The 24,928-nt window shown below is 36.4% G+C and overlaps 1 protein-coding gene across 1 annotated transcript in view; it reads right to left on the bottom strand.

Moving 5' to 3' along the window:
- LOC126821450 (neuroglobin) overlaps nucleotides 1–24,928 on the bottom strand; it is a 78,581-nt gene that overhangs the window by 24,884 nt on the left and 28,769 nt on the right. The window contains exon 2 of the mRNA XM_050549871.2: nucleotides 3,358–3,589. Coding sequence (XP_050405828.1) covers nucleotides 3,358–3,589 — 232 coding nt within the window. The remainder of the gene's footprint in view (nucleotides 1–3,357; nucleotides 3,590–24,928) is intronic.

Below are 24,928 nucleotides of genomic sequence, written 5' to 3'. Positions count from 1 at the left end.
CGCTAGGGCGGTATAATCTTTCTCATCATCCACTGTTAGATTTATACTTTTATTGCTCAAATCCTTAACCCCGATCTTTCATATTCTCTCTTTAAATAATAAGCTGTCCAATAAAGTGACAGAAACTATAAAGCATGTTATTTGTACCGGTGAAAAAATGACTTTTGTTTCTTTATAAAGAAGATCAAGGAATTAATGCTTATTAGGCTTGTGTTTCACTATCATTTGACATGCAAGGTTTCTTATTTCTTAGTAGAGTTTCACAATTAGATTCCCTGATAATTTATATTAAGTTTCACATTAGTAGAAGGCTGGGAATAGATTTTAATTAGCAAATACGTGAAAATAAACAATAAATTGCGAAAGGCCATTTTTCAATGAGATTACACCCTATAAACCTGGAAGCCATTTATGTAGAAAGTAATTGTATCACACATCAGCTGGAGTTGTCTTGACATCAAATTCTTACAAATAATAATATGCCACATCACGCTCTACTGGACGTTATATAGCTTAACGTTTAAAGATGCATTATGTAAGATTTGTATAAAAAGAGTTCTAGCTATATTATAGTTAACAGAGTAGTTCAGTCAAATTACTTTATCAATATTTAATGTTTTAACAAGAATAGCGTAAATAATCCTCATTTTCCATTTTACATAACTACATGCGATTGGAAGATTTTGCTCCTACGGCGTATCCTCGGATCCATTCACTTGATATGCGCGTTTGTTGTTTTACGTGTCTGTGTAGTTCATATTATCCTGTCCGTATGTTTGTTTCGTGTTATTGTTTGTGTTTGTTGTTTATTGTGTGTTGCACTTACTATATAATGCCTCTTTAATTGGGGTGGTGCCATTGTATCGACCTCGACCAGATAAGAAAGTCATGTTCAGACCGTCCTGGTATAATCTATAACAATTTTATTCATAACCGCTAATCCTAAGTACTATAAAACAATTCGATAGATATTTCCATTCAGTACATTGTTTATAACCTCAAACGAATATGCTCCTATGATATTGAGCCACTGAACTGATCAAAGGGAGGGCGTTAATAAATAGATGTTCTCTGTCAATGATAATGTCAACAATATATGCAAGACTGATCCCTTGGATGACGTTTTAATTAAGCAACAGTTTTAACGGATAATTAAATACATCAGGTTGAATGGGGGGGAGAGAGATGGGGTTTAACGTCCACTCGACACAAATTAGGTCATTTTGGGACTAACATATGTTTCAATTTTATTTCAATAATTCGCTTGTGCACAGGGATCTTTAGCAGTGTGAGGAAACCATATTTATATGAACATGCTGAAGTAACTGTCCAAACGTAGAAATTGTTTTGGTTTGTTTAGGACTTCTTTTTGCCACATTGGCTTGTCACGTTAATAGAGGAAATCGTCTACATTCAGAATCCAATAACGCGATGTTCTCTTTGGAGGACATGATTGACAGGTATTCTGAAGAAAGTGTTTTCAAGGTATTTGAACGAGTGGGTTTTAAGCATGGATTTATTACTGTCTACTGAGAACATTATAGTAGACTACTTTGTCAGTATTAAAGGAATAGTTTTAACATCAGATTCCTAAGAAATTATGTGTACATTTTCTAGAAATATTCCAACTATAGTTTATTTCGGAATTAACATATGGTACCCGGTGAAATTTCATTTCTATAATTCGCTTGCGCGGGCGGGTCTTTCGCAATGGGGTGGAAACCGGAGGACCCAGAGAAAACACATGAGTTTATGCAGACGACCCTACTTCTGGACACTTACTTTTGGGATCGAAACCATGCCACTTGACTTATTGTCAAACCTTAAGCTCACACATTAGTCCACTCGATCACCAAAACCCCCTCTTCACAGAGAAGGAAAGAAATTTGCTGGCACTTGTTTGTCTGAACCGCAGCACTTGAGGCGTACTGGGGGCATTAATTAGACAATAAAAAGACCTATTTACTGCTCTCGAACAAGACGAATTGTGCCAGAGAATAGATATTAACCTTTTATACACACTCAAATAAAATATATTATCGGTATTATCAAATTGGGTTAATAGATCTTGTACATTTCTATATTTAAATTTCTATATTTTATTATTTATTTAAGAAGGGTAGCTGTGTTATTTTATTTGACTTTTCTTAAATGAAATGAAATGGGGTTTAACGTCCTACTGTTCTGCTCCTATACTGGGCTAATGAAGACGGACATACGCCATACAGTGTGCTATGAGGGAAATTTAGCCCGGGTAGCGGCACTATCGCCTACTCTTATATCCAATTCCAACTGCCAAGGGATCTTTTATGTGCATTCCAATATATACACGGGACCTCGGTTTTTCGTCTCATCCGAAGGAATAGACAGCTGTCCTTGTCAGGCCCTCCGTCCTGCATCACTGACAAGGGGGAACCAGACTTTTCTTACTTTGCAGTCTAAAGCTAAGGTAAGGGGAAGAAATGGAGTTGATCACAATACATCTTTCATCTCAAGACTAAGCTGCGGTTATATGTTGCTGCAATGGTCGCGTGTGAAATGCTAGAAATGAGAACCGTGTCCAACCAGTGGAGTTTCCGCCTACCCTAGATCGCACCCCAACTGACATAATAATGTGTTATTTTACGTGCACGCCAACTGTTTTTGTTATGTTCCAAACGATTAGGAAAAAGGATAAGTGTCATTCCGGTGTACCATTGACATCAAGTGGAGCCCCGGCTTAAACACTCAATAGATTCTGTTCAGCTCAAGCCGGGTTTTACGTGTTTTTTTCTGTTAAAATATTGGCTTAGTCTACGAAGAAAACTTTTAAAAATGGATGAATGTATCACAGCAAATAAAAACATTACTCAGACATACTGGACACGAAATGTTCTCATTTGTCACCCAATTGAAACCCCGGCGTTATTGTAATGCTTTTAATATAATGAAAAGCCTCCCGAGGGATTTGAAAGAAAAACTGTTTGCTATTAAATGTGGAAAAATCTAAAATACTTATTTTTAACAATTGTATAAAATTATTTTATGATTTAAAATTGCATCTTCGGAAACTCGCATACTGACATTATTTGAAAGCCTTAATGTCGTCCAGATCATATTTTTTTGTATTGTTGTTGACGTTTCACTCACATTTCTCTTTTATTTTCTATTATTTTCTTTAAAAACATAATTTATCCTCTAACTCAATATTTTCCATCATACTTGAAATTATAAACAGAAATTAAAATAATTTTATAATCAGTACACGAGTCGTGTATTCTATGGTTTCGGTTACCATTTGTAAAGAACAAAAAAAAACGATAACCTCCAAGACAATACGAAAGTAATTAGTAACTGAAACTATAAATTTACACTTACGTAGAAATTATTTTCATGGAAGCCATTAAACCGAACATGGGAGCCGCCTCGTTCTGACAACATACATGATATATATTCTACGTTATCTATATTGGTAATGGCGTCATCTAAAGTCGTCATAACCAGCGTCGCGTGGTGTTCCAATGCTTCGTTATCCCTTAATTCATCTTCCTTTTCCAAATGTTTAAACTCTTTGAACATGGACTTCAATTCTGATTTTCTTTTAAAAAGCCTGAAAAATACAATAAATAAAATAAATCCTGGAAGCCATGTTTAAGAATACAGCTGAAAATGTTTGAACAAAGATCGTAAATAAACTTTTAGGACTAGATAACCCATATTCCTGCCCACGATTGGTAATAATACCTTTATCAGTACTTTATAATCCTATTGACTTCCGTTTTGGATCTTTAACGAATCAAAGCTGTATCTTCCATTAATGGATTTGGTTTACAATACACAGATATAGGGTGGGATTATGTTATACGATTATGTTATTTTTTTGTATTCCGTTTCCACTAATAATGCCAATACGTATCCATTATCCCCCTTCCTGGTTACAAATAAATACATAAATCACAAGTCATTATGTCAATTTAAAGAGTCGGTAGGGACGTTCATCCGCGCCATATTGACAATGCACTTTGATCATGATAAGAAACGTGTGTTTTTAAGCTATGTGAAAACCTTAAAGCGGAGGTGTATTAGAACAGTAACCATATCCTGCTTACTGGAGATGGGGTTTGAATCTGGACTTGACAGACCGTAGTCTTCTGGATAAAACATTAACTCTAGTCCTCGAGATTCATTGGGTCATCTAAGCAAGCTTACTTTTAAACTAAAAGTGTGATATTTTTAGTGACCAGGAAAATATAATTTTAGACTGGAGGTGATTGTAAAGCTCACAATAAGTAAAATTAGAAATAAACCCTTATTTTGTCAAACGCAAATTTAGCAGACGACTTCTTGTGGACTTCCCTTGCATAACCAGTCGAAAGATTGTCTGTAATCCGGTGTATCCCAACCTTATTGGACCCACCATAAACATATATTTTCCAAAAACGTGTGTAAACCAGTGTGACCCAACCTTCTTGGACCCACCACGAACCTAGATTTTCAAAAAAAGTGCGTCCGACCATTATCGTACAAAGCTTGTGTGTGGCATATAATTATACATGTATATATTCTGTAAACCAGTATGTCCCAACCTTCTTGGACCCACCACAAACTTAGATTTTCCGAATACTTGCGCCTGACCGTCATTGTACTAAGCGTGTGTATGGCATAATTATTTATATATATATTTAAAAACATTCATGTGAAACACTTTAATATTTGCTTACTGTTGTGAAGCGGTATAAGATGTTCTAGAACAAGAACGCAAGATCTACCTCACACATGAACTGGTTAATACTAGATTACTGGAGATGTTATTAACCACTTAATGTTATAACAAATATATAATTTTTATCTCATTATTATCCTTATTACGGAAGCCGTGATGTCTCAGTGGGTCAGGAAGTAGCTCATGGCTAACTTATAGGAGGTCTCGGTTTTATTCGATAACGTTCCTCGGGAGGGGGGCGGAGAGTGGCGTATCCTACAATTGTTGCTCTAAACCAATTTGAAAAGTCACTGACCAAAGAAACTCAATAGTTATAAAATATTGTTTCTTAAAGTTTCGTTGTGTCATTTTAAGAAATTGGAATCTCGAGCAAACTACAATAGTGTGAAAAATAAATCTCTATTAGGAATATTGGTCCCAAAATGGATCAGTTCGTTCAGTATTTACATAGTTAAGTTGAATGGAAATTTCATCCATATATGATGTTCGTTATGAAATAAGGCCGTCGCCTTTTTCTTGTGCAGAAATACAAGATACATGTATATATGCCCTTTTTCTTAAAAATCTTATTGAATCCAAGCCGGAAGATTATCTAATGTGGTTGGTACTTTGATTTTGATTTTGATTAAGCCATGAGACATTTGATGTTTTAGCGGAAATGCAAATGACGCATCAAACCTTTAAATATTTTACATTTCATTCTGAAAATATCCTGTGAGCCTTGACGACCCACGTCTTTCTTATAACAGCAAACACATTACGAGACTAACGTGACCTGTAGAACGCCGTAAATTGAGTCGATACATCCATATCGAACCTCCGTAAAAATGTGACATATTACGTTATTAGTAAGGAGTCCCATTGCATTTGTAATTGGCTGGCAAACCTGGAATCCTTAGCAAAACGAGAGTATTGAACGAACAGCACATAAAACACGTAAAGAAAAGAAACTATTGTTGATATAATATTTTTTCATATCCTTGTCAAATGTTTCCTTGTGCATCATCTTGGAAAATTGCCAGTTGCTACCGTAAATATAATAAACTGGGGCACATGTGAATTAAATCAATTAATGCTTAAATAATGCGTAGACGTGAAAAGTGCCAGTTTCTATCGTAACTATCCCGAAAAGGGGCACATGTGAATTAGATGAATTAATGTTTAAGCAAGTCGAAAATGTCACTGAATAACGGTTAATAGTACCGTTCAATATCACTGATAGTGCAGAAAGCTGAGTCTATCATTCAGATTTCCTATTTGTATTGAACTTATATCTCATTCTTCTGCTTTGATCTAATATATTAAAAGGACTAGATCATTTTGATTTGCGCCAAAAAGAAGATTGGCGGTTGCACGGGATTTTATATGTTGGTTCTTTAATATCTGTTTTGTATCACGACTAGGCTAATGAAGACCGGCATATGCCCTACTATTTCGAATTCCAGCTGTCAACGGTTTTTTGTGTTCAAGTTGTCCCTAGCCAGACATCCCGTCCTACACCACTGACGTGGGGAAACCACTCTGGAAAATCAGGATGGAATTTCTCGGCCAACACCTACATCGAACACAGCCTCTCTAGATTAGCGATTAAACGCCTTACTCACTGAGCCACTGCGGCTCCCTAAATATGTTATGATACACAAAGTCAGTCTTAACTATAATTGTTTCTGTGTTTGAACTAAAATCAATAAAAAAGCCCAAACAAATTGAAATATACTAAGCTGCAAAAGGAAACTCAGGTTGGTATGTTACTCTGAATAAATGCATTGCATAAAACTTGCCAAATGTTTTATTATATATTTGTGACCACATCTCCAACTTTACCTGAGCAATAAGGCTCCTTCCCAAACACAAAATTGAACTCAGGAAATGTTCTCAAAAACGCAACCTGACTTCTGAGATGGTAATGTGTTCTCCGTGATTTTCATGTAACTCATGCTGCACGTACTGTTCACCGAGACCATGCAGCCCTATAAAATGCATCCCCATACCTGGTTAAATCATTCACACTACAACGCCAGTAGCATGCCACGACTCACGACAGCTCAGAGGAGTCGGGCGCTTGGAAGACTCGACGTTGGCCACACTGCCCAAGCTGTTCGCAATCACTTCCAGGTCAATGTTCGGACCATCTACAGGCTTCAGCAACGCTTTCGAGCCACCAACACTACGGATGATCGCCCCTGAACTAGTAGACCAAGGGTTACCACAAGGCGACAAGACCGCCCTGTTGTGCGTCAGCACGTGCAGAATCCCTTCACACAAACATCTGAGACAGCACGTCAGACAGTGGGAACACACGGAAGATCAGTGCGCCGACGTTTCACCAGAGAGAACATCCATTGCGTTGACCGATTCTCACCCCTCGCCATCAACGTGAACGTCTACAGTTTGTCCAACAACACCAGAAATGGCGACACAGGCAATGGAGAACTGTTCTGTTCACAGATGAGAGTCGGTATCAACTGCGGATGGCAGGACCAGAATATGGCGTCGACGGGGCCAGCGTTATTCTGACCAATGTGTCATGGAACGAACGAGACTCATGGGGAGTTCCACGCATAATGGTTTCGGGTGGAATAAGCCTGAACCAGAGAGTGGGTCCTGTGGTGTTCCAAAATCTTGGTTCAGGAACAGAAGGCGTCATCACAGCAGTGCACTACATCGATCAAGCTCCCAGACCCCACGTCATACCACATTTCGCACGTCATCTAAACAACGTTCTCCAGCATTTCTACAGCAGAACGGTGTCAATGTTATGCACTGGCCAGCCCTTAGTCCGGACTTAAACCCGATTGAACATATTTGGGATGAAATTCAGACGGATTGCGCCAGGCTTTTCTGAGAGATTGGTTCCAGGTGCCAATGGCGTTCATAAATCGTCTGGTCCACTCCATGTACAGACGCTGCGCTGCTGTTATTGACACTCGCGATGGACACACCAGATGCTGATGTACAGACCCTAAACCTTCTCGTAATGTCTTGGAATTGTGATGAATTAATCACTAATGTGTCAACAAACTGTTCACAAAAAATTGCTTTGATCCATTTAGTAAGTCGTTTTTTAGAATAATTTGATGAAAGTGTCTCTGATTTTGAAATCGTACTGACTTTTTTTTCTTTTTAGTATAGTACATTAGATCAACCCTATACACGCTTATTTTTTGGATCTAAATCAAAACGTTTAACCTCTCTAAAATTGTCAGAGGCTTTGTGTGGTTGAGTGGTCTAACACGTACGCTGTAGATTATAAGGTCTACCGTTGGGTCAAGTGGTGTGTGATTTCGATCCCAAGCTTGTATGTAACAAGAAGTAGGATCGCCTGCCCAGCCTCCGAACCTCGTGGGTTTTCTTCGGCTTCTTCCATCAACTTTCTTTCTTTACCCTCGCTCTCTTTTTCGCTCTCTATCTCACGCACACCTCCACCCACACTGCAGCTATCTAGATTTCTAAAGATTTATCTTAGACAACAGGTTCTGCCATACAGCCATCCTGTTCCCGGGGGAGAAATTAAATACCCCCATTAAATATTGTTTATCAAATATCCATGACATTATCCGATCATTTTACTTTGGGAGTTTCAATATACGAGATAAAAATGTCACTGTTAACCCAATTTTAAAGCCCATGTGTAGACATATTAATAATCTAGTTCCTAAAAGGTTTAAATAATTTAGAAGTAGTCTTGAAATAACTGCAAACGAGGTTTATTGGTTGATGACATATTTTTACATAAAACCAGTCGAAACAAAAATATTAATAATTAAGCGGCAGTAAGCATTTTAACAATATAAACTGAATAATACTTGATTGCTGGAAATTATATGAAGTAGGAATGTAGTGACAATTGGGTTATGGGAAGTAATTAGACGACAGTAATTATTAACAATACATAATTAAAGGAGCTAAACCTTTAACTCGGTATTATGCATAATATTATTCAAAATTTAAAAACGCACGAAATAGAAATAAATATTGGTCCATCTCAATCAATATTGGTGTTCGTATATTGGATCCTAATATCCAATATTTAACGCACAGTGAACATTTTAAAATCAGTACACGACATAAATGTTTCAAGCGCCATTAGTAATGAACAAAGAAAACCATACCCCATAAGATAGTGCGGAAGTATTTCAAAATGTAAGAGCAAATCACTGCCGTTCAATATGGACTGTGATCAGAAATCACTTTATATACACCAATATTACATTAATATGTGCCTTTAGGCCTTTAGACCAATTTTCGTCTATTCTAAGGTTCCAAAGAATAAAACTATACGTCCTTTAATGGATTCATCCGAAGTATTAAGATGATTTGCCTTCTCTACTTGTATTTGAGCCAATTTGAAATAATGGAGCTGGATTTATTTCTTACATTGAATTAAGGTCGCCAAAGGCATGGAAAGTATGACTATCAATTTAGACAAGAGGCCAGTATTAAAGATCTTAGCTCTAATATTATAATATGTTTGTGGGTTTAAGAAAAAAAAACTCACGAAAAGGCTATTTATCGGTTTTGGCCTGTTCTGTACTAACAAGCATAATGTAAGATTGAAATTTCGAATATACCCTCCTCTATATATCCACCTTTGGGGTTTCAACATTCAAGACACTGCCATTTTGTGGAATATAATGATGTTGTGGAGATTATCATCCAATACGATCAATAATGATACGTTTATAAGAATAAAACCATGCTGTACAGAACTTTTCTAAATAGCCAACATCATTCCTTCGTTAAATGTTAAAAACTAATTTCACAGTGATGAAAAGTTTTCGATGTCAAAAACCTGCTCGGGAGATGGAATAAGTGGGACAATATATACCCAAGTCACCAATCGCGGAACCAATTATACCCAATGGATAAGAGACTTCAATACTTTGTGTCAGAATTAATAATCTCTATTATATTTTCAACTGAGCTGTCATTTACGGGACTGGGCAATATTTTTGTAAGAAAACTACAATTACAATTTTCTATTTTGGAACAGATTCTGAAACATGATTAAAAGTCTGCGACACAGCCTGTATTGATTCCGTGATCTGGTACGTGTAGATATGTTTGGATACGTTTCGATACGATCAACACGATTGCAGACCTCAATAGGATTACCACGATTACTCCACGATGAAAACCACGATTTCAATCGTGATACCTAGCATTAAACAAATGAATAAATTATCTCTGGTCTCCACAGAACATGTCTAGATCGGCTTTATTCTGTTATTTATAGGGTTACTGCTTGGGACAAATATATTACAGCTATAGACGACGACACAATGAATTTAGATCAATCCTATACACTATAAAAATCTCTTTAACTCCGTAGCAATTTCTTTTAATTTGCTGCAATTTAAACCAATAAACCTATTCACTACACGGCCAACTCCAGATTAATCTTCTATAGCGAATGGTAGTGTGGAATTTCATAAAGAACCAATCGACAATTAATTGGTCTCACTAGCGCACTTCATTAGGAATGACTAGTTTATAATTGTTTAAAAGCTGAATTGATCCAATATACAGTTTTTTTCCTCGCCATTATACAAAAGAGGTCACACTCTATAATCTAAAATAATTGGAAAGATTTTTTACGCACAGTCAATTACATCGTTTGGGTTTTAGGCAAAATGTCAATTAATTATTTGAAAATTCTTCGCATGTTTCATTAAAGTGTCAAAACAATGTTAAAACATTTCAAGACATATTATGCAGGAAGATATTGGGGATTTGAGAAAAAGTATAATAACGGGATTTGATCAAAGCATGCCCAAGTTGCCAAAAATTAACCGAAATACATTAGGATGCTATTTCTTCAGAGGGAGAGAAATGGAGTTTAACGTCCACTCGACACAAACTAGATCATTTAGGGCCCCGAGTTCACAAAGCATTCTCAGACTTAAGTTGGGAATTTACTAAAAATAGTTCGCCTTATTTTAACTACAATATAGCCCTTTATAATAATTATGTTGTTTTAATGTATCAAACACATCAATGGGAAACTTTGTGCAAAGTTTTGTGTTTCTGCATCAAAGATATTTCTCATAAACAGTGATTGAAAGTTGAGCAAATTCTCAACTTAAGTCTGAGAATGCTTTGTGAACCCGGGGCCGGGTCTTAACGTGGTTCAATTGTATTTCAATAATTAGCTTGCGCGTAAGTGGCTTTAGCAGGGGGAGGAAACCCAGGAACCCGGTGAAAACGTGCAAGCGAAGAATCGAAGCCACGTCACTTGATTCAATGACAGACCTTATGATTCTATGCGCAAGCGTTAAACCCTAGACTCCGAACGCAGTGTTTACATACATGCATTTAAACACAAATATCAATTATATTTTATACAATGTCCAACCAATTATTCATTTAGACACGGGGAACCAGTGTGGCTCATTGAGTAACTGCGTATATCGCTGAATCACTAAACATTCAGACCCCCGATCGATCCCACATTTCGTTCAGAAAGTTCCAGTTTGGTTTTTCTATATCCAAGCAAACAGCTTGTGATCGTTCGGATAGCTTGTACGTAAAAGAACCATTGACAGATGGGTTTTGAGGAAGTGGGGCAGAGAAGCAAGACGTTAAATCCCGTTTCTGTTTTAAATGTTGGTGAAAACTCTAGTCTTTGCAGTTTCTTTATCTGTATGTTTTAGACAATACACACGAATTAGTTAAACAAATGGGTTTTATGAACATAAATGTTACTTATACTGAAATAACAGTTAGATCTGTAATATAAACGTTAGTTTTCAAATTTTTTTTTATCAAATATGTCTTCCAGTTAACTTTTTTATAGAGAAAAGTATCAATTTACAATTACTTGATATATATATACACTATCTGATACCTATATTTATTCATGTGCCTGTCGGTGTATTTGCTGATTGACAACATCTTTTCGACGCCAGTTTTCAGTTTTGAAACTTACATTGAACAAAAAACGGTTTGAATTTGCGCCAAGATATATCTGTGATTTATGTACTTGTGTTGATGTATCGCTGAAACCCTAATATTTATTCACATTAAATATGGTGGAGATGACATTTGTAAAACTTTTATAAAAGATCTGTATAGTTATACTTGTTAAATGTATTTGATTTTGCCACAAATGTTTTTCAGCCACCCTAAAAAAAGGTCGTTCACAGCTTACATGACGTCATCATTACTAGGAGAGAGGTGGAAGTTTGACGGGGCCAACTCTGGCCCAGAAATTATCAGTATCTGCTTCAATCAAAACGGCGCAGATTGTCACAGGGGGTCAGGAATCTGACACGTTTCTGATCGGCAGTCAAGAGCTTTTGCACCCATCTTACAGAAACATTTGGAAATAATGTTGGCGATAATGTACCGAAACCTCTCATGTGATACAACACTTGCAAGCTGTCAAGTGGGCAATCGTCGATTAGACTTCTAAGAACATTCCAGACAGCCCTCGTAGGTTGCAGATATGCATATACTCGACACAAACTGTTACTTCGGGACTAACATGCGGGTCTTTAGCAGTGGGAGGAAACCGGAAGACCCGGAGAAAACCCACGAGGTTCAACAGGCGACTCTACCCCTTGTCACGTACAGGCGGGGAATCGAAACCACGCCACTTGATACAACCATAGACTGTCTGCTTCAACGCACACACGCTAACCATTAGGCCCCCAACCCCACAATGCATATACGAGGACTGGCTGAAAGTTCTAAGCCTGAAAAGGACAGATCAATTAGATGGAAACAAACTATCGCCACCAACAAGTACAATCATTGAATGAATTATAGACATAAGAACTGCAACTGCAGTGTTTTTATTGTCTTCGTACCAGACCCTCTTGTGAAACTACCATTGAAATAGAAAAATCTGGCTATAGGGCAGTCATCAAGTATATGTAACTTAAAGGACTAGGACCAACCCAGATACATGCCGGCATAGTCCCAACTTCTGGGGATGGTGCCCATTCCTTTTCCATGGTAAATAAGTGGGCTGCTGAATCTATGCGTGGCAGATAGAGATTTAAAGATGATTTGCTTCCTGGAAGGTCATCAACAGCATTCATTCAAACAAATCATTACCCAGGTGCATGACATGGATATGGCTGATCGACCGTTGGACATATTGCTATTGTGGTGGGCATCTCGATCTCACGGAAGGGTTGAGTGCATTATCGCAAACTAGTCAGAAATGACAAAAGTTTCTGCAAGATAGCCCTCGATTGCGGTTCAGAAACGTTATTCCTGACGTCCCGTGCCAATCTGCGCTGTTTTGAAAGAGATTCTGGCAATTATTTGGTCCCGTCAGACTTCCATCTGTTTCCAAAGATGAAAAAGGAACTTGCCGGTAGTCATTTTCCTAGCAATGATGATGCCATGCCAGTCGTGAATTCCCTTTTTTATGGTGGCTGAAGATACTTTATTCCTGACCGGCATCCAGCCTTTGCAGCTTCGTTGGCAAAAGTGTGCATACCTCGAAGGGGGCTATGAAGAAAAATCAATGGAAAACATCGACTTTGTGTAGGACTTTCACAGAAAGGATTACAACTTTCAGTTAGCCCTCGTATTTAGGGGAAAATAGTATTTTAGTCTAATCCTGATGTATCGTCATCTCGAGACATCGTTAAGTACCCCTGTGTTATCGCTTCTCTTTGAAGAAAGCGATTGATAATTTTATATCGTGACAACACTCGCTTGATAAATTCTCTTAAAAGAATTATATTCGTGAGACCTACTTTATAAAAGATCTAGGTCTATGGATAAATATAAATAATTGATTACAGGAACCGCTTTATTCACAGACTGACCCGACCGATTAGACTGTTAATGAAACGATCTTAAAGACCTTGTTAGTTCACTAATTAAAATAGAAAATGGCGTTTTAAAAGCGAATGAATCACCCGAAAAATCGTTTAAATGGCTGCATTTAAAGTCAGAGTACACTTGTAACTGTACCATCGATAAGATACAAATGATTACAGTAGATTTTCAATCGATACAAATCCATGTTGAAGGAGAACCACATGCTTTGCAGGTTTTAATATTTTATTTATTATCTAGTATCGAAATGCAAATTACCTGAGATTGCATTAGTTTAATTCAGAGTATATAATCGAATCTTGACAGAAAATTACCATTTAATGTGTATTTTGATAATAATGTCTACAGCGGGGGCTGGAACTTTGCTGACTTCAATATGTTCAGATAAAATTGTCAGTTAAAATCAGCCAAAGACATGTCGGTTATAACCCCACACCCAGTGTTAATGTGTCAATTAAAGGAGAAATAATTCAAATCCAGAGAATTAAAACCAGTTAAGATAACTACAACGACTGATATTTTCCTTTAAATGTAGCGAAGAAGAAAAGAAGCAATTTGTTAGAAAGAAGGCCGGGGTTTTAATGCAATTTACGTCAAATACTGAAAAAAAATATCCTATTAAGCTTTGTAAGATTGTTATGTATGTGTTTCTATAAATATATACTCTTATTACAGTCCAAATTATAGCGAATAGATTTTGTAATACATTCTATGTTCATTAACATTGCCTAACGATAGACGATATTATACGACTTTAATTTATATGTTTGTTTGTAAATGTTTGCATATCAAGGAGCGAAGTGTGAGGCGGGGGCGAGTTGTTTTCAAAAACATGCCCAATAACTGAAATTCATCAACCAAATTAATGCTGTTTTGGGGGACCTTAACTAAAATTTAAAAGAAAACCCACCAAAGTAGACAAACAATTGCCCACACCACACCCCTTAATGAAATCTTGCAAAACAACAGCTGGTGCGTTCATATTTGAATAAAATGAAAAACACAACACAAACTATATGGAAAACAATCTCTGGTTTGAACAGCTATAGCCCCATAAAAATGAACACACACAGATCATGCACTATCAATATGGTCGTGGATATTTGTTTAAATTCAGTTTTGGCATTAAAATGTCCCTTTAAAGGTCAAGCCAATATTAGGGATTATTGACTTTGATTCCGCTTTAGAACCGATGGTACTATATTTGGTTAACCGGGAGTCGATATCGCCCCTATGCACTAGAAACACGAATAGTGTTAAGTGCAACAAGTTCACCAATAAATTTTCACATCTGGCATTGTCTTTATTTGTAAGCCTCATCGATTGATTCCAGGAATATCCGCTTGATCATTTGTAGCTTGTTGGTTTAAAAGGACAAAAACTCTTAACGTAAATTAAACAGAATTACACGTTATAAGGTATGTAATTGTGTCCATTAATCAGTCCAAGCCTGAAACATTCACTATGTGTCCTTGGAGGAGACATGGCCATTAAAGTATTGTAACCGCCATACTTTGGTTGATTTTAGAATAATAGTTTTATTTACTATGGTTATAAATGCCATGATATATGTGTAGATTAGTCCGAACGATAACGTTATGTCTATTCATTTAGCAAGGTACTTTTGGTGGAATGTCTATATGACCACAAGTTTTATCTCAAAAACCTTGGGCCTATAAGTTGTATCTGGCCTCAGTCATAGTTTTGTCTACTCATGTTTTTTGTAGTTACTGTAGCATACGTTATTATAGTCTATTCAAGTTTTTCTAGTTACCGTAGCATCCGTTATTATAGCAGTAATGTGCATCGTGCCCTGGTTATGATATACATGTTCTCTTCATAAAACCTGGTACTACTTTGCTTATGGAAACGCTGCTTACTTATGTATATGTTGCTCTGAAGAAATCTCCGAACTACTAAAATGAAATTGGGTTTTACAATCGTTTGAATAGGGAATTGGGTGGCCGCATTGTTAACGAATGCACGTTGGATCATAGTACGGACTGTGGTGTGGCCTTTTACGAGCGAACGAATTATTGAAATAAAATTGAACCATACGTTAGTCCCGATATGACCTAGTTTGAGTCGAGTGGGCTCATAACTTTGGCGTTAGAGTATAATATCAGAGTCACAATTTTTTCATTATCAGAAAATATATTCCAATTAATTTTAAAGTTGTTGCCAATCTCTTCCATATCAAGTCATCATTGATTAAATGCGTCTCACATATCAGACTATGAGCTCCCGGCCTCTCTCTCGCAAAATCGCTCATAACCTTGGGGTTAGAGTATAATACCAGAATCACAATTATTTTCATTATCATAAAATATTTTCCAATTAAAGGCTCAATACCACTCTTGTTGTAGCTGAATAATATGTCCCAATCTTTATTCTGGTCAACAAATTGTACTATTTTAGAATATTTCAATTAATTGATGATACAAATTTCATCTTAACACACCTTATTTAAATTTTTTGAAAAATTCAACATAATGGTTTGAAACGTCTAACGTAAACCTTTTCAAATGAAACTTCAATTTAAAAATATTTTCGAACCCTCTGGACAAGTAAAATACGATGTAATGGATAATTTACACAACAGGTAGGACACTTAAACATCTAGTACTTAGATAGAGATATTATTTATTTTCTGGAGCTTTCAAGCCAGCAAGAGTGTTATTGTCCCTTTAATTTTAAAGTTGTCGTATATCTCTCCCATATCAAGTCATCATTTCACATATCAAACTACAAGCTTACAATATGAACCAGGAACTTAGCAAGGAATCATCGCAGTCATTTTTGAATTGTCATATCAAAAATCCATCACGCGATGTGCAATCATGCATAAAACAGGCATACCAAGTTTCATGTCAACCATACTCGAATTGACGGGAAATTAGCCTCTTTTTTTTGAAGATCGTCAACACAGGAGCAAGAACCTTGTTCAGCAATGAGAGCAAATATTGATCTTTTGAAATTAGCCAATTCGTGTACATTAAGTAGATTATCCAAAGTCGTGCATTTCGTGGTCCTGATATAACTTTCAGGAGATAGTTTAAGACTATCCTAATTTAATCGTACTCCGTTAATACTGCCCGCACTTGCTTTAGCCCTCAACCATGAATACGGGGCCAAAACAAATTAAATGTTTTATTTTTAAATAATATTTGTTACACGTAATTTGAAGTCGAGACATCGAAAGTAATTTTTTTTTCTCAGAAAACAAATTAAAACAGGGTCTCAGTTAAATTAAACATGTCAATGGGTGTCAGTTCAAGGCGTTGTGTTATGAAGAGATATTTAGTTTATACATTATTCATTTCACTAACGTCCATGGAAAGGTGTTTTTGAAGTCGTATTTTTTTCGCACTTTATAGATGGCCTATTTGGGGACTTCAAAGACTTCCAATTCAGCTTTATCTTTATAACGGCATAAATAATGCCATTCCAGTTCTGCAGTATTTTCACGCACCTTTGACATGTGTTCTACTGGGGGATATTTGGTTTCAGAAGATCTTTGGAGTGCTTTTGAAGTGACATATCTCATCAATTATTAATAGAATAGGACAGCAAAGCAAGTATCCTATTTTCTAGGTTTAAAGGGACAATAAACCATATAGAAAGTATCACTAGCTTTTTTCTATTTTTCCAGATGAACAGCCGAAGAGCTTCTAAACGACCCAATGAATACTGTAAAGTATTGAGTGAAGAGTGGGACAATTAATATACAACCACAATTTATGTACTTACATAGAGTTTATTAAACTTCGCGAATTGAATGAGTGCTTCTTGATAATATTCTATTCTTGGAACAAAGCTATAATTTTATATTTAGAATTACACGAACAAATATTTATCAACCCTTGCTAAATAATCTACATATTGCGTTTAGGCGGATGCAAATAGTGAAATAAAACAATCTTACTTTTTTTTCTTTTTTTTTAAAAAAAAAAACAATAATGATATTTGCGTTGGCTGTATCCTGGATCTGAAAATTATTTCGGGACATTTCTAATCAACTTCTCGTTATTGGAATTTATAAGCTTGTGACACCAGTAGTACTAATTCGATTGTACAATAATCAGAGACCAAACTTGTAAATACCGTACCATTAAGATTTGTGCTAATCATGAATAGATACTCCATGAATAATCAGGGCTTGATCAAATTGTCCACATAGTAATGGCGGAGGGAAATTTAATTTAGGCCAACACGGAATATTCTTATTAAAGATCGTCCACGTTTACAACAAGATAATTGAGGTTAACATTATACGAATTCAACTTTTATCACATAACGTTAGGTTTTGAAACCAACATTAACAAAATTTCACCGAAAACTAGTGAACTAGACTATCACAAATAACGCGCCTTATGGTTTTTGTCTTTATACATACGCTGTTTTCTATGGTAGCTGATTGGTATCATGTCGTGATGCCGTCCGTCATAAGGCGACAGCCCGACATCAAGACAACCCAACCACCCAACATTTTAACCCGACAACACGACATTTTCACCCAACATCACGACATTAAAAATGTCGTAATGTTGCGTAAAATGTCGTATTGTCGGGTTAATATGGCATGTGTCGTAATGTCGGGTTGGCGGCTATGCTCTTCTAAATATATACAGTATGATTATGTACACTGAACCTGGGGTTAGTCAATAAAGTTCAGCGGGATTTTGCAGCGTGCTTTTTTCCTATCAGTAGCGCAGTTATGCAGCAAATCTGTAATGAAATAATGGATTGTCTGTACCAACGGAGACACCTCGAAGAATAACGAAGAGATATAATTGTGAAATAAAATGGTGCTTAACGCCCAGTTTATACTAACCAGACAATACGCCATCGAATTCCATCCCGTCATTGGACCTTCTTGTTAGTTAATCTGCTCCATAGCAACTGAGCCAAAGTGTCTCCCTAGAACGTAAGTACCAGTGTTCGAACTCATTCACTAGTTTTGTAGAGTCTTGTAAACCGATCACAGCCCGGGTTTATTCATGATCACTAAAAAGAAAATCTGGAACTGTCTAATCTAATACTAACACTCCAGATTTACATCGTTTTCGATAAAGTAATCCTCTCTCTTTAGCGCCATCCAGTATAGAGCCACATAGTATTAAAACGTTACTGGCTCCCATAAACAAACAGAAGTTCACAAAGATACTATAATTTGATATGGTAATTTTTATATAACAAACGCTTTCTATGTTATTAAAGGTATTAATATTACCGTTAAATTCTGCATACATAACCCCAAGGTTAGAATGTCGTAATATATCAAACTTGCCTTCCATAACGAACGTAACTCTAAGTGCCAGGTACAGAAATCTCTGGTATTGATCAAAAGCAATTTTCGAAATAGCCACTGAAATGTCAGATGTAGCAGAGAGATTTGTTCAAATAATGTATGAGTTGACTACTCCAAGCACACAATAATGGTATATTATTCATTATTCTTTTGCAGGAGTTAACGTATTGATGTTTACAATGAAACTGGAGAAAAGTCGAGTCGCACAAACCCCTTGACGTTTTTCTGCGTTCCGGAACATGCATTATTAAGACTCAATTAGTATGGTCCACAGAGACTAGATTTACGGGCATATTTCAGACACTGATCACGGATATAAATCGATTTTAGCCCTAATCAACCAAAAATAACATGGCCCTAAACGAATAATACTAGAGTACCGGATTGGGGCGTATCTACTATCGATTCTAAAGCGAACTTAGGTTCCTTGTTAGTATAATGTGGACTGCAAATTAAATTAAGAAATGCATTCCAGTCCCATGTTGGTTTCAAAGCGTATCTATCGATAAATGATATGTTTGCAATGAAATTGTAAATAAAGGATGTGTTAACCTTACGCCCGTCTCTTATATATAGTATTCCAACTGTCAGGGGTTGTACAGCTTCCTGCTCCCACCCCGTACGGAAAGCACGTAAAACAACCACTGACAGTTGAAATTCGAACCTAATAGCACACTGCATGGCATTGTTTTCATGCTCATTCGGCCGGATAGAGCAGGAAAGTAGGACCTGTATCCCCATTTCATTTCTAACCATTTTAAGAATAACGTCCCAGATCTAAACACAAAACTACCACAGGTTTTTCGATGCTCATCGGTGCCAAAATTACCATATTTTACTCACGATTTGATCTCGATCAGATGAATAAACGCCGTTTGTGTGGTTTGTTTTTCAATGAGCGGTATTGATGATTTACATAGACGGCTAGCAAATTAAAACGTCGAAGTTGTAGTTTAAAAATATATTTCCATTATACTTTACCAGAAATCTCTCTTACCAGGCTTACCCTTAATCTTATTTGGGAATGTGATATATTTTTATGAAGGTAATTATTGTAATGAAAGAAAAATTCAGATGCTATACGTCAACAAAGTTGAACTAGCAGTGCTATACAAAATTATGAGGTATTGACAGGTAAACAATGAATATGTCAAAATCAATTTGAACTGAGTTTCTCTTTAGTGACAGAAACGTGACATCTCGGCTTTCTTTACCCGTCGAATTGTTAAGTGTTAACGCATTGAAGTGTCTTGGTTCGTATCCTAACGTGAACATATCGATGGGAGAAAATAGTACGGACGTGCCCCTTTTCATTCGTGAGTCGTGGTGTGCCAGTATACTGTACGATAATGGCTCGCAAACCACCGGGTGTTGGCCGCGATTGTTCTTCAGGTTTTTCCGGCGTGGTATCACTTTGTAATCGGTACATTACGACAGAAGAGATACATCGTCTAGTCTTCTCGTGTAGACATTGCTATGCACGTAAAAGAACCCTTGGTATTTGGAATTCGAAAAAAGAGTAGGCCAGTTTTGAAAATCCAGTTGTATTCCACATATTAACATCAAATTATGGGATGAATCGCAGCACGAAGGTTGCCAATTTGTAATCATTTTACTAGTAAATGAGAGCATAAGAGCTTCAGAGTTAAACCTTTTAATTTACATCAAAATAATGTGGAATTTGGTTGACCGGATATGTTATTTCCGTTAATGATTGGTCGTGACAGGATCTATACGATTAAATATTTCTTCCAAAGGATAAAGCAGAGGTCATTTTTACTAATTATTATAGGTTTTTTATTGACTTTTTATGTCCACACTATATTTACAATTTATTATAGTAATAATAATAATAATATGAACATTTGTATAACGACATTCCACACTTAAAGTAAGCTCTATGCGCTTTCTGCACACAATTTTAAATTAAATATAATGTTGAAATAGGTATGTTTTGAGTCTGGGTTTGAAACACTCGATGAACACTAGCAGACCGTTCCATGTTGACGGAGAAAGAAAACTAAAAGCTCTTGCCCTAAATGTTTTCATGCTCCACTTTGGGGTTACCACCTGTATTTGGTCACATGAACGTAAACTCCGGGAGGGCTCGTAACTTTGAATTAATTCAGTTAAATAAGATGGCGCTAGGTTATTAACACATCTACAGTGGATTTATCTATGAATTTAATTATTCATTATCATCATATAAAACCAATCGAGATATAAAATCCAGTGAAATTGGCAATTATATTCTTGGCTTAACTGTTCGATACCATACACACGATTTATCATCCCAGAAAACAAACCAGGGCATAAAATCCAGGGAAATTGACAATTATATATTTGACTCTTATCAATGTGAAGGTGCCATTTTTTTAAACCAGAGGCTTGGAGCTGTCTGTTAGTAGTGACAGGTGTCTCACGCTTTCTAGAACACCCGATATCACTTCTCATTTCAGCTAACAATTCTGTACTTTTGTATAACCATAGAGATGATGGCTCTAGTGGTTTCTCGGGTGTATCTTTTACGCTCATTAGATTTGACTTCTTAAGTCCACGTCCATACTATTTCTCTAATTACCTATCTGTAAGCAGTGACGGATATTGTAAGCTAAGCATTATTATATATTCTTCATTGACATCTTTTCCCATTTTAAAACAAGATTTCACATAGCTAACAAATGGTTATTGTGCGTTCACTTAATTACGACGTTCATTGTGTTTGTACAAATGTTCATCTAAGGAATAAGAAAATGTGATGTATGATTTCATGTTACCAAATATAACCAGAAAGGTTCCTGAATACGAACCGGACTCAAGATTTTTGTTAATTAAATTCACAGCTAATGGGCAGAAGTGCCCTTAATGGGTTAAGAGGGCATCAAGAAATCTCGAATTAAATGAAACCCCGCTCTATTAATGGGATCGAGTGTACAAATTGACTCTGTCTGATTGTGTAATATTGGCACTAGTGTCACTGATCCTTTCAGTGGATCAAAATACACTATCAGCCAGCTGACAAGACGTATTGATTGGGTCAAATAAACCCCATCATTTGTAATTTCTGTGATGTAAATAGCCGTTTTATGTTGTATTGCGCTTAGCGGTTAACTGTCAGTATTTATCTGGGTTAATACTAAAATTTCCAACGTAAATCTGACCTTATATAGGAAATGAAATGGGGTTTAACGTCCTACTGTTGTGCCCCGAACTGGGCTAATGAAGGCCATACAGTGTGCTATGAGGGATATTTTGCCCGGACAGCGGCACTGCGGCCTACTCTAACATCGCATTCCATCTCTCAAGGGATATTTTACGTGCACGCCAATGTGTACACGGGGCCTCGGTTTTTCGTCCCACCCGAACGAATAGACAGCTGTCCTTGTCAGGTCATCCGTTTTGCATCACTGTCAAGTGGGAACCACGCCGAAAAACCTGGATGAACTTTCTCGGCCAATGCAGGGATCGAACACTCGACCTCCAGGTTAGCGAGCCAGTGTCTTACCCACATGGATATCTTCTCTGTTGGATATCTCCCATTAGGGAGCCACAGTGCCTCAGGGACTGACACGCTTGTTCGCTAACCAGTAGGTTTCGGCGTATGTTCCCCTTGTCGGTGGTGCAGGGAACCACTGACAAGGGGAAAACAATGTGGAAGATCCCGAGGAACTTTCTCGGGCAAGGCTAGCGAGCCGGCTCACAGTAATTCGATATAAGAGAAGGTCGTAAAGCCGTTGTCTAGGCAACATTTCCACCATAGCACACTACATGCCCATTATGATTACAGACCGGCCGGTGCAGAAAAGTAGAACGTTAAACAGAATTATATTGCATTTCAAGTACGTAATTTTGTTATCTTGAAATAACGAAAATAATTATTGGCACATGTAATTGGTAAAAGTAACCGTTGGTTTTTCAAAGCTCTGTTAACAAAAAACTTGACGCTGTACGTTTTATACTAACACAAATATGATGGGAGATGACAAGAACAAACTCTCTGGTGGAACTATTTCAAGTGCACGCTAAATTAGTCAACATTTGGTTTCAGAACCTAAGATAAATCGGTCAATAATAAAGTGTCAGAGAGTTGTAGAGACAGTAATCCAGACATATCTGATATCATGAACCATTGAACTGCCGTAAACTGTCAGATTTTATCCAGAGAGGCGTTACAGTTGTTACACGCATTATTCGTAGTCATCATCTTAATGTTACATAGTGGTCTTATAAATAATAGTGTGGAATGTAGTTAAATATGTTATAAATACAACACAATCTATATGGAAGCAATCACTGGTTTATACATATAGCACGACGTTTCGACCTGTATTCTCTTATCGTTTTGAAGCACGACAAGCTGCGTATTCTAACGATGACTTCACAAAGCCTGGAAGAGCATGTCTATAGACTTGCTGAAGTTTAAAAAAATGCAAACGTCGTGTTTATGGAAAAATGAGCATTTCGTTATAGCTGGCGATTGATTGAAATGCTTAAAACTAGGAGTATCAACTGGGCAATCTGGAACAGTTCCATTATAATATACAGTGGCCTTTCATCTTATTTAATACAAACGGTCCTACTATCTATAGCATTTTTTTAAAACAAAATTGAGGGCTATTGACTATAGATTGCGCATAGCAAAATATCTGCTTTGGATACAGATGTTTGCACTAAATAGCCGCTATATTCTAAAATTAAAAATGCATTGTGGAAGAGCTAGATCTGATTATTGCAGACCTTTCGTTTGGGCTCAAATGTTATATAAATCATTAATTTGATATTTATCTCTAAAAAACAAAAACGTTGATACTTTAATGCTTATTATAAGTAACAATGCTAGCAATGACAATCGAGGACACACTATTCACCAAACGACCATAACGACGCTCAGAATGAAGCAATTTTCAATATATTCCCTGTTCATTATCTATTTTTACCTGTTTTAGCGAGAACTTTCAGCTCTTTTATTCATCTCTAATATACTGTTTTGTAATGCGTTTCTAATCCGTGTTACAACTTTTATACACACAGAGACTAATTAAACATTTCCGATTTTGTGAACTGAATGTAGAACAAATACTTCTCAAAATTATCGAGATTAATTAGTGTTTTAGACTAAAACTGTCGGTATGGGAATCAACTAGTGTCGTGTCTGCTCTCAAGCTAAGTTAATGGTAGGCAGATAACACAAGTTTCGTGTGAAACTACCTGTAGTTTAGTGAAATATACGTAGTGTTTTAGACTAAAATTGTTGATATGGGAATTAACATGTCGGTCAACTAATTTCGTGTCTGTTCTAAAGCGGAGCTAATTATAGACAAACAACGCAAGTTTCGTATGAAGCTATATGTAGTTTAGTGAACATCAAAGAATAATTAATTTTATAAAATTCTTAAAGAGATATAAACACGTATATTCGTGATGTATTCTGTCCAATGTATAAATTGTGCCCACCCGGAGTTTATTAGCTTCAATCCTACACAGTTTCTAATTAACAACAAAAAAGGTTCCAATGTAAGCAAACTACTTTCTAGACAGTCATACAAACATACGTCATTGGATCGATATAAAACAAAATGAGGAATCCATAACAAGCAAGTCGATAACATCCTTAAATCTCAGATATGAAAATCAAAGACAATACATTAGCAAATTATACCGTCTGGAACAATTGTGCCAACTACATTATACATCTTTCATAAAAGCAAAGTATGTTATTTTCTGTAATCGTTAAAGCGTAACTATCTTCACTTAACTTCATGATGACTTAGAATAATAAGAAACATTGGCAGTATAATTGATTCTGTCGTTTTGAATATAAAATCAAAAGTTGTGTTTTAAGATGGCGAATACAGACAATACAGACACGGACTGGAATGATAATTAAGTCAACGCTTATTATTGTCTGGTCGATATAATTATGGGGCATATTATTTTCCGAAATATCTTTCGCGGAATATTTGATGTATGTTATTATTTTGTTAAGTAGGAAATTGTACACCTGTACCTTGATATGACCAAGACAAGTTCAAGTCTGTGCGTTATTTGCATTTTTCGGAAAATATCAAAATTTTACACTACTTAGCATGTACTTAAAGTTATTATACTATATTAAA

Source organism: Patella vulgata, chromosome 5, assembly GCF_932274485.2.
Source record: "Patella vulgata chromosome 5, xgPatVulg1.2, whole genome shotgun sequence".
Classification (NCBI taxonomy): Eukaryota; Metazoa; Mollusca; class Gastropoda; family Patellidae; genus Patella; species Patella vulgata.
This window is presented reverse-complemented; position numbering and strand designations above follow the sequence as displayed.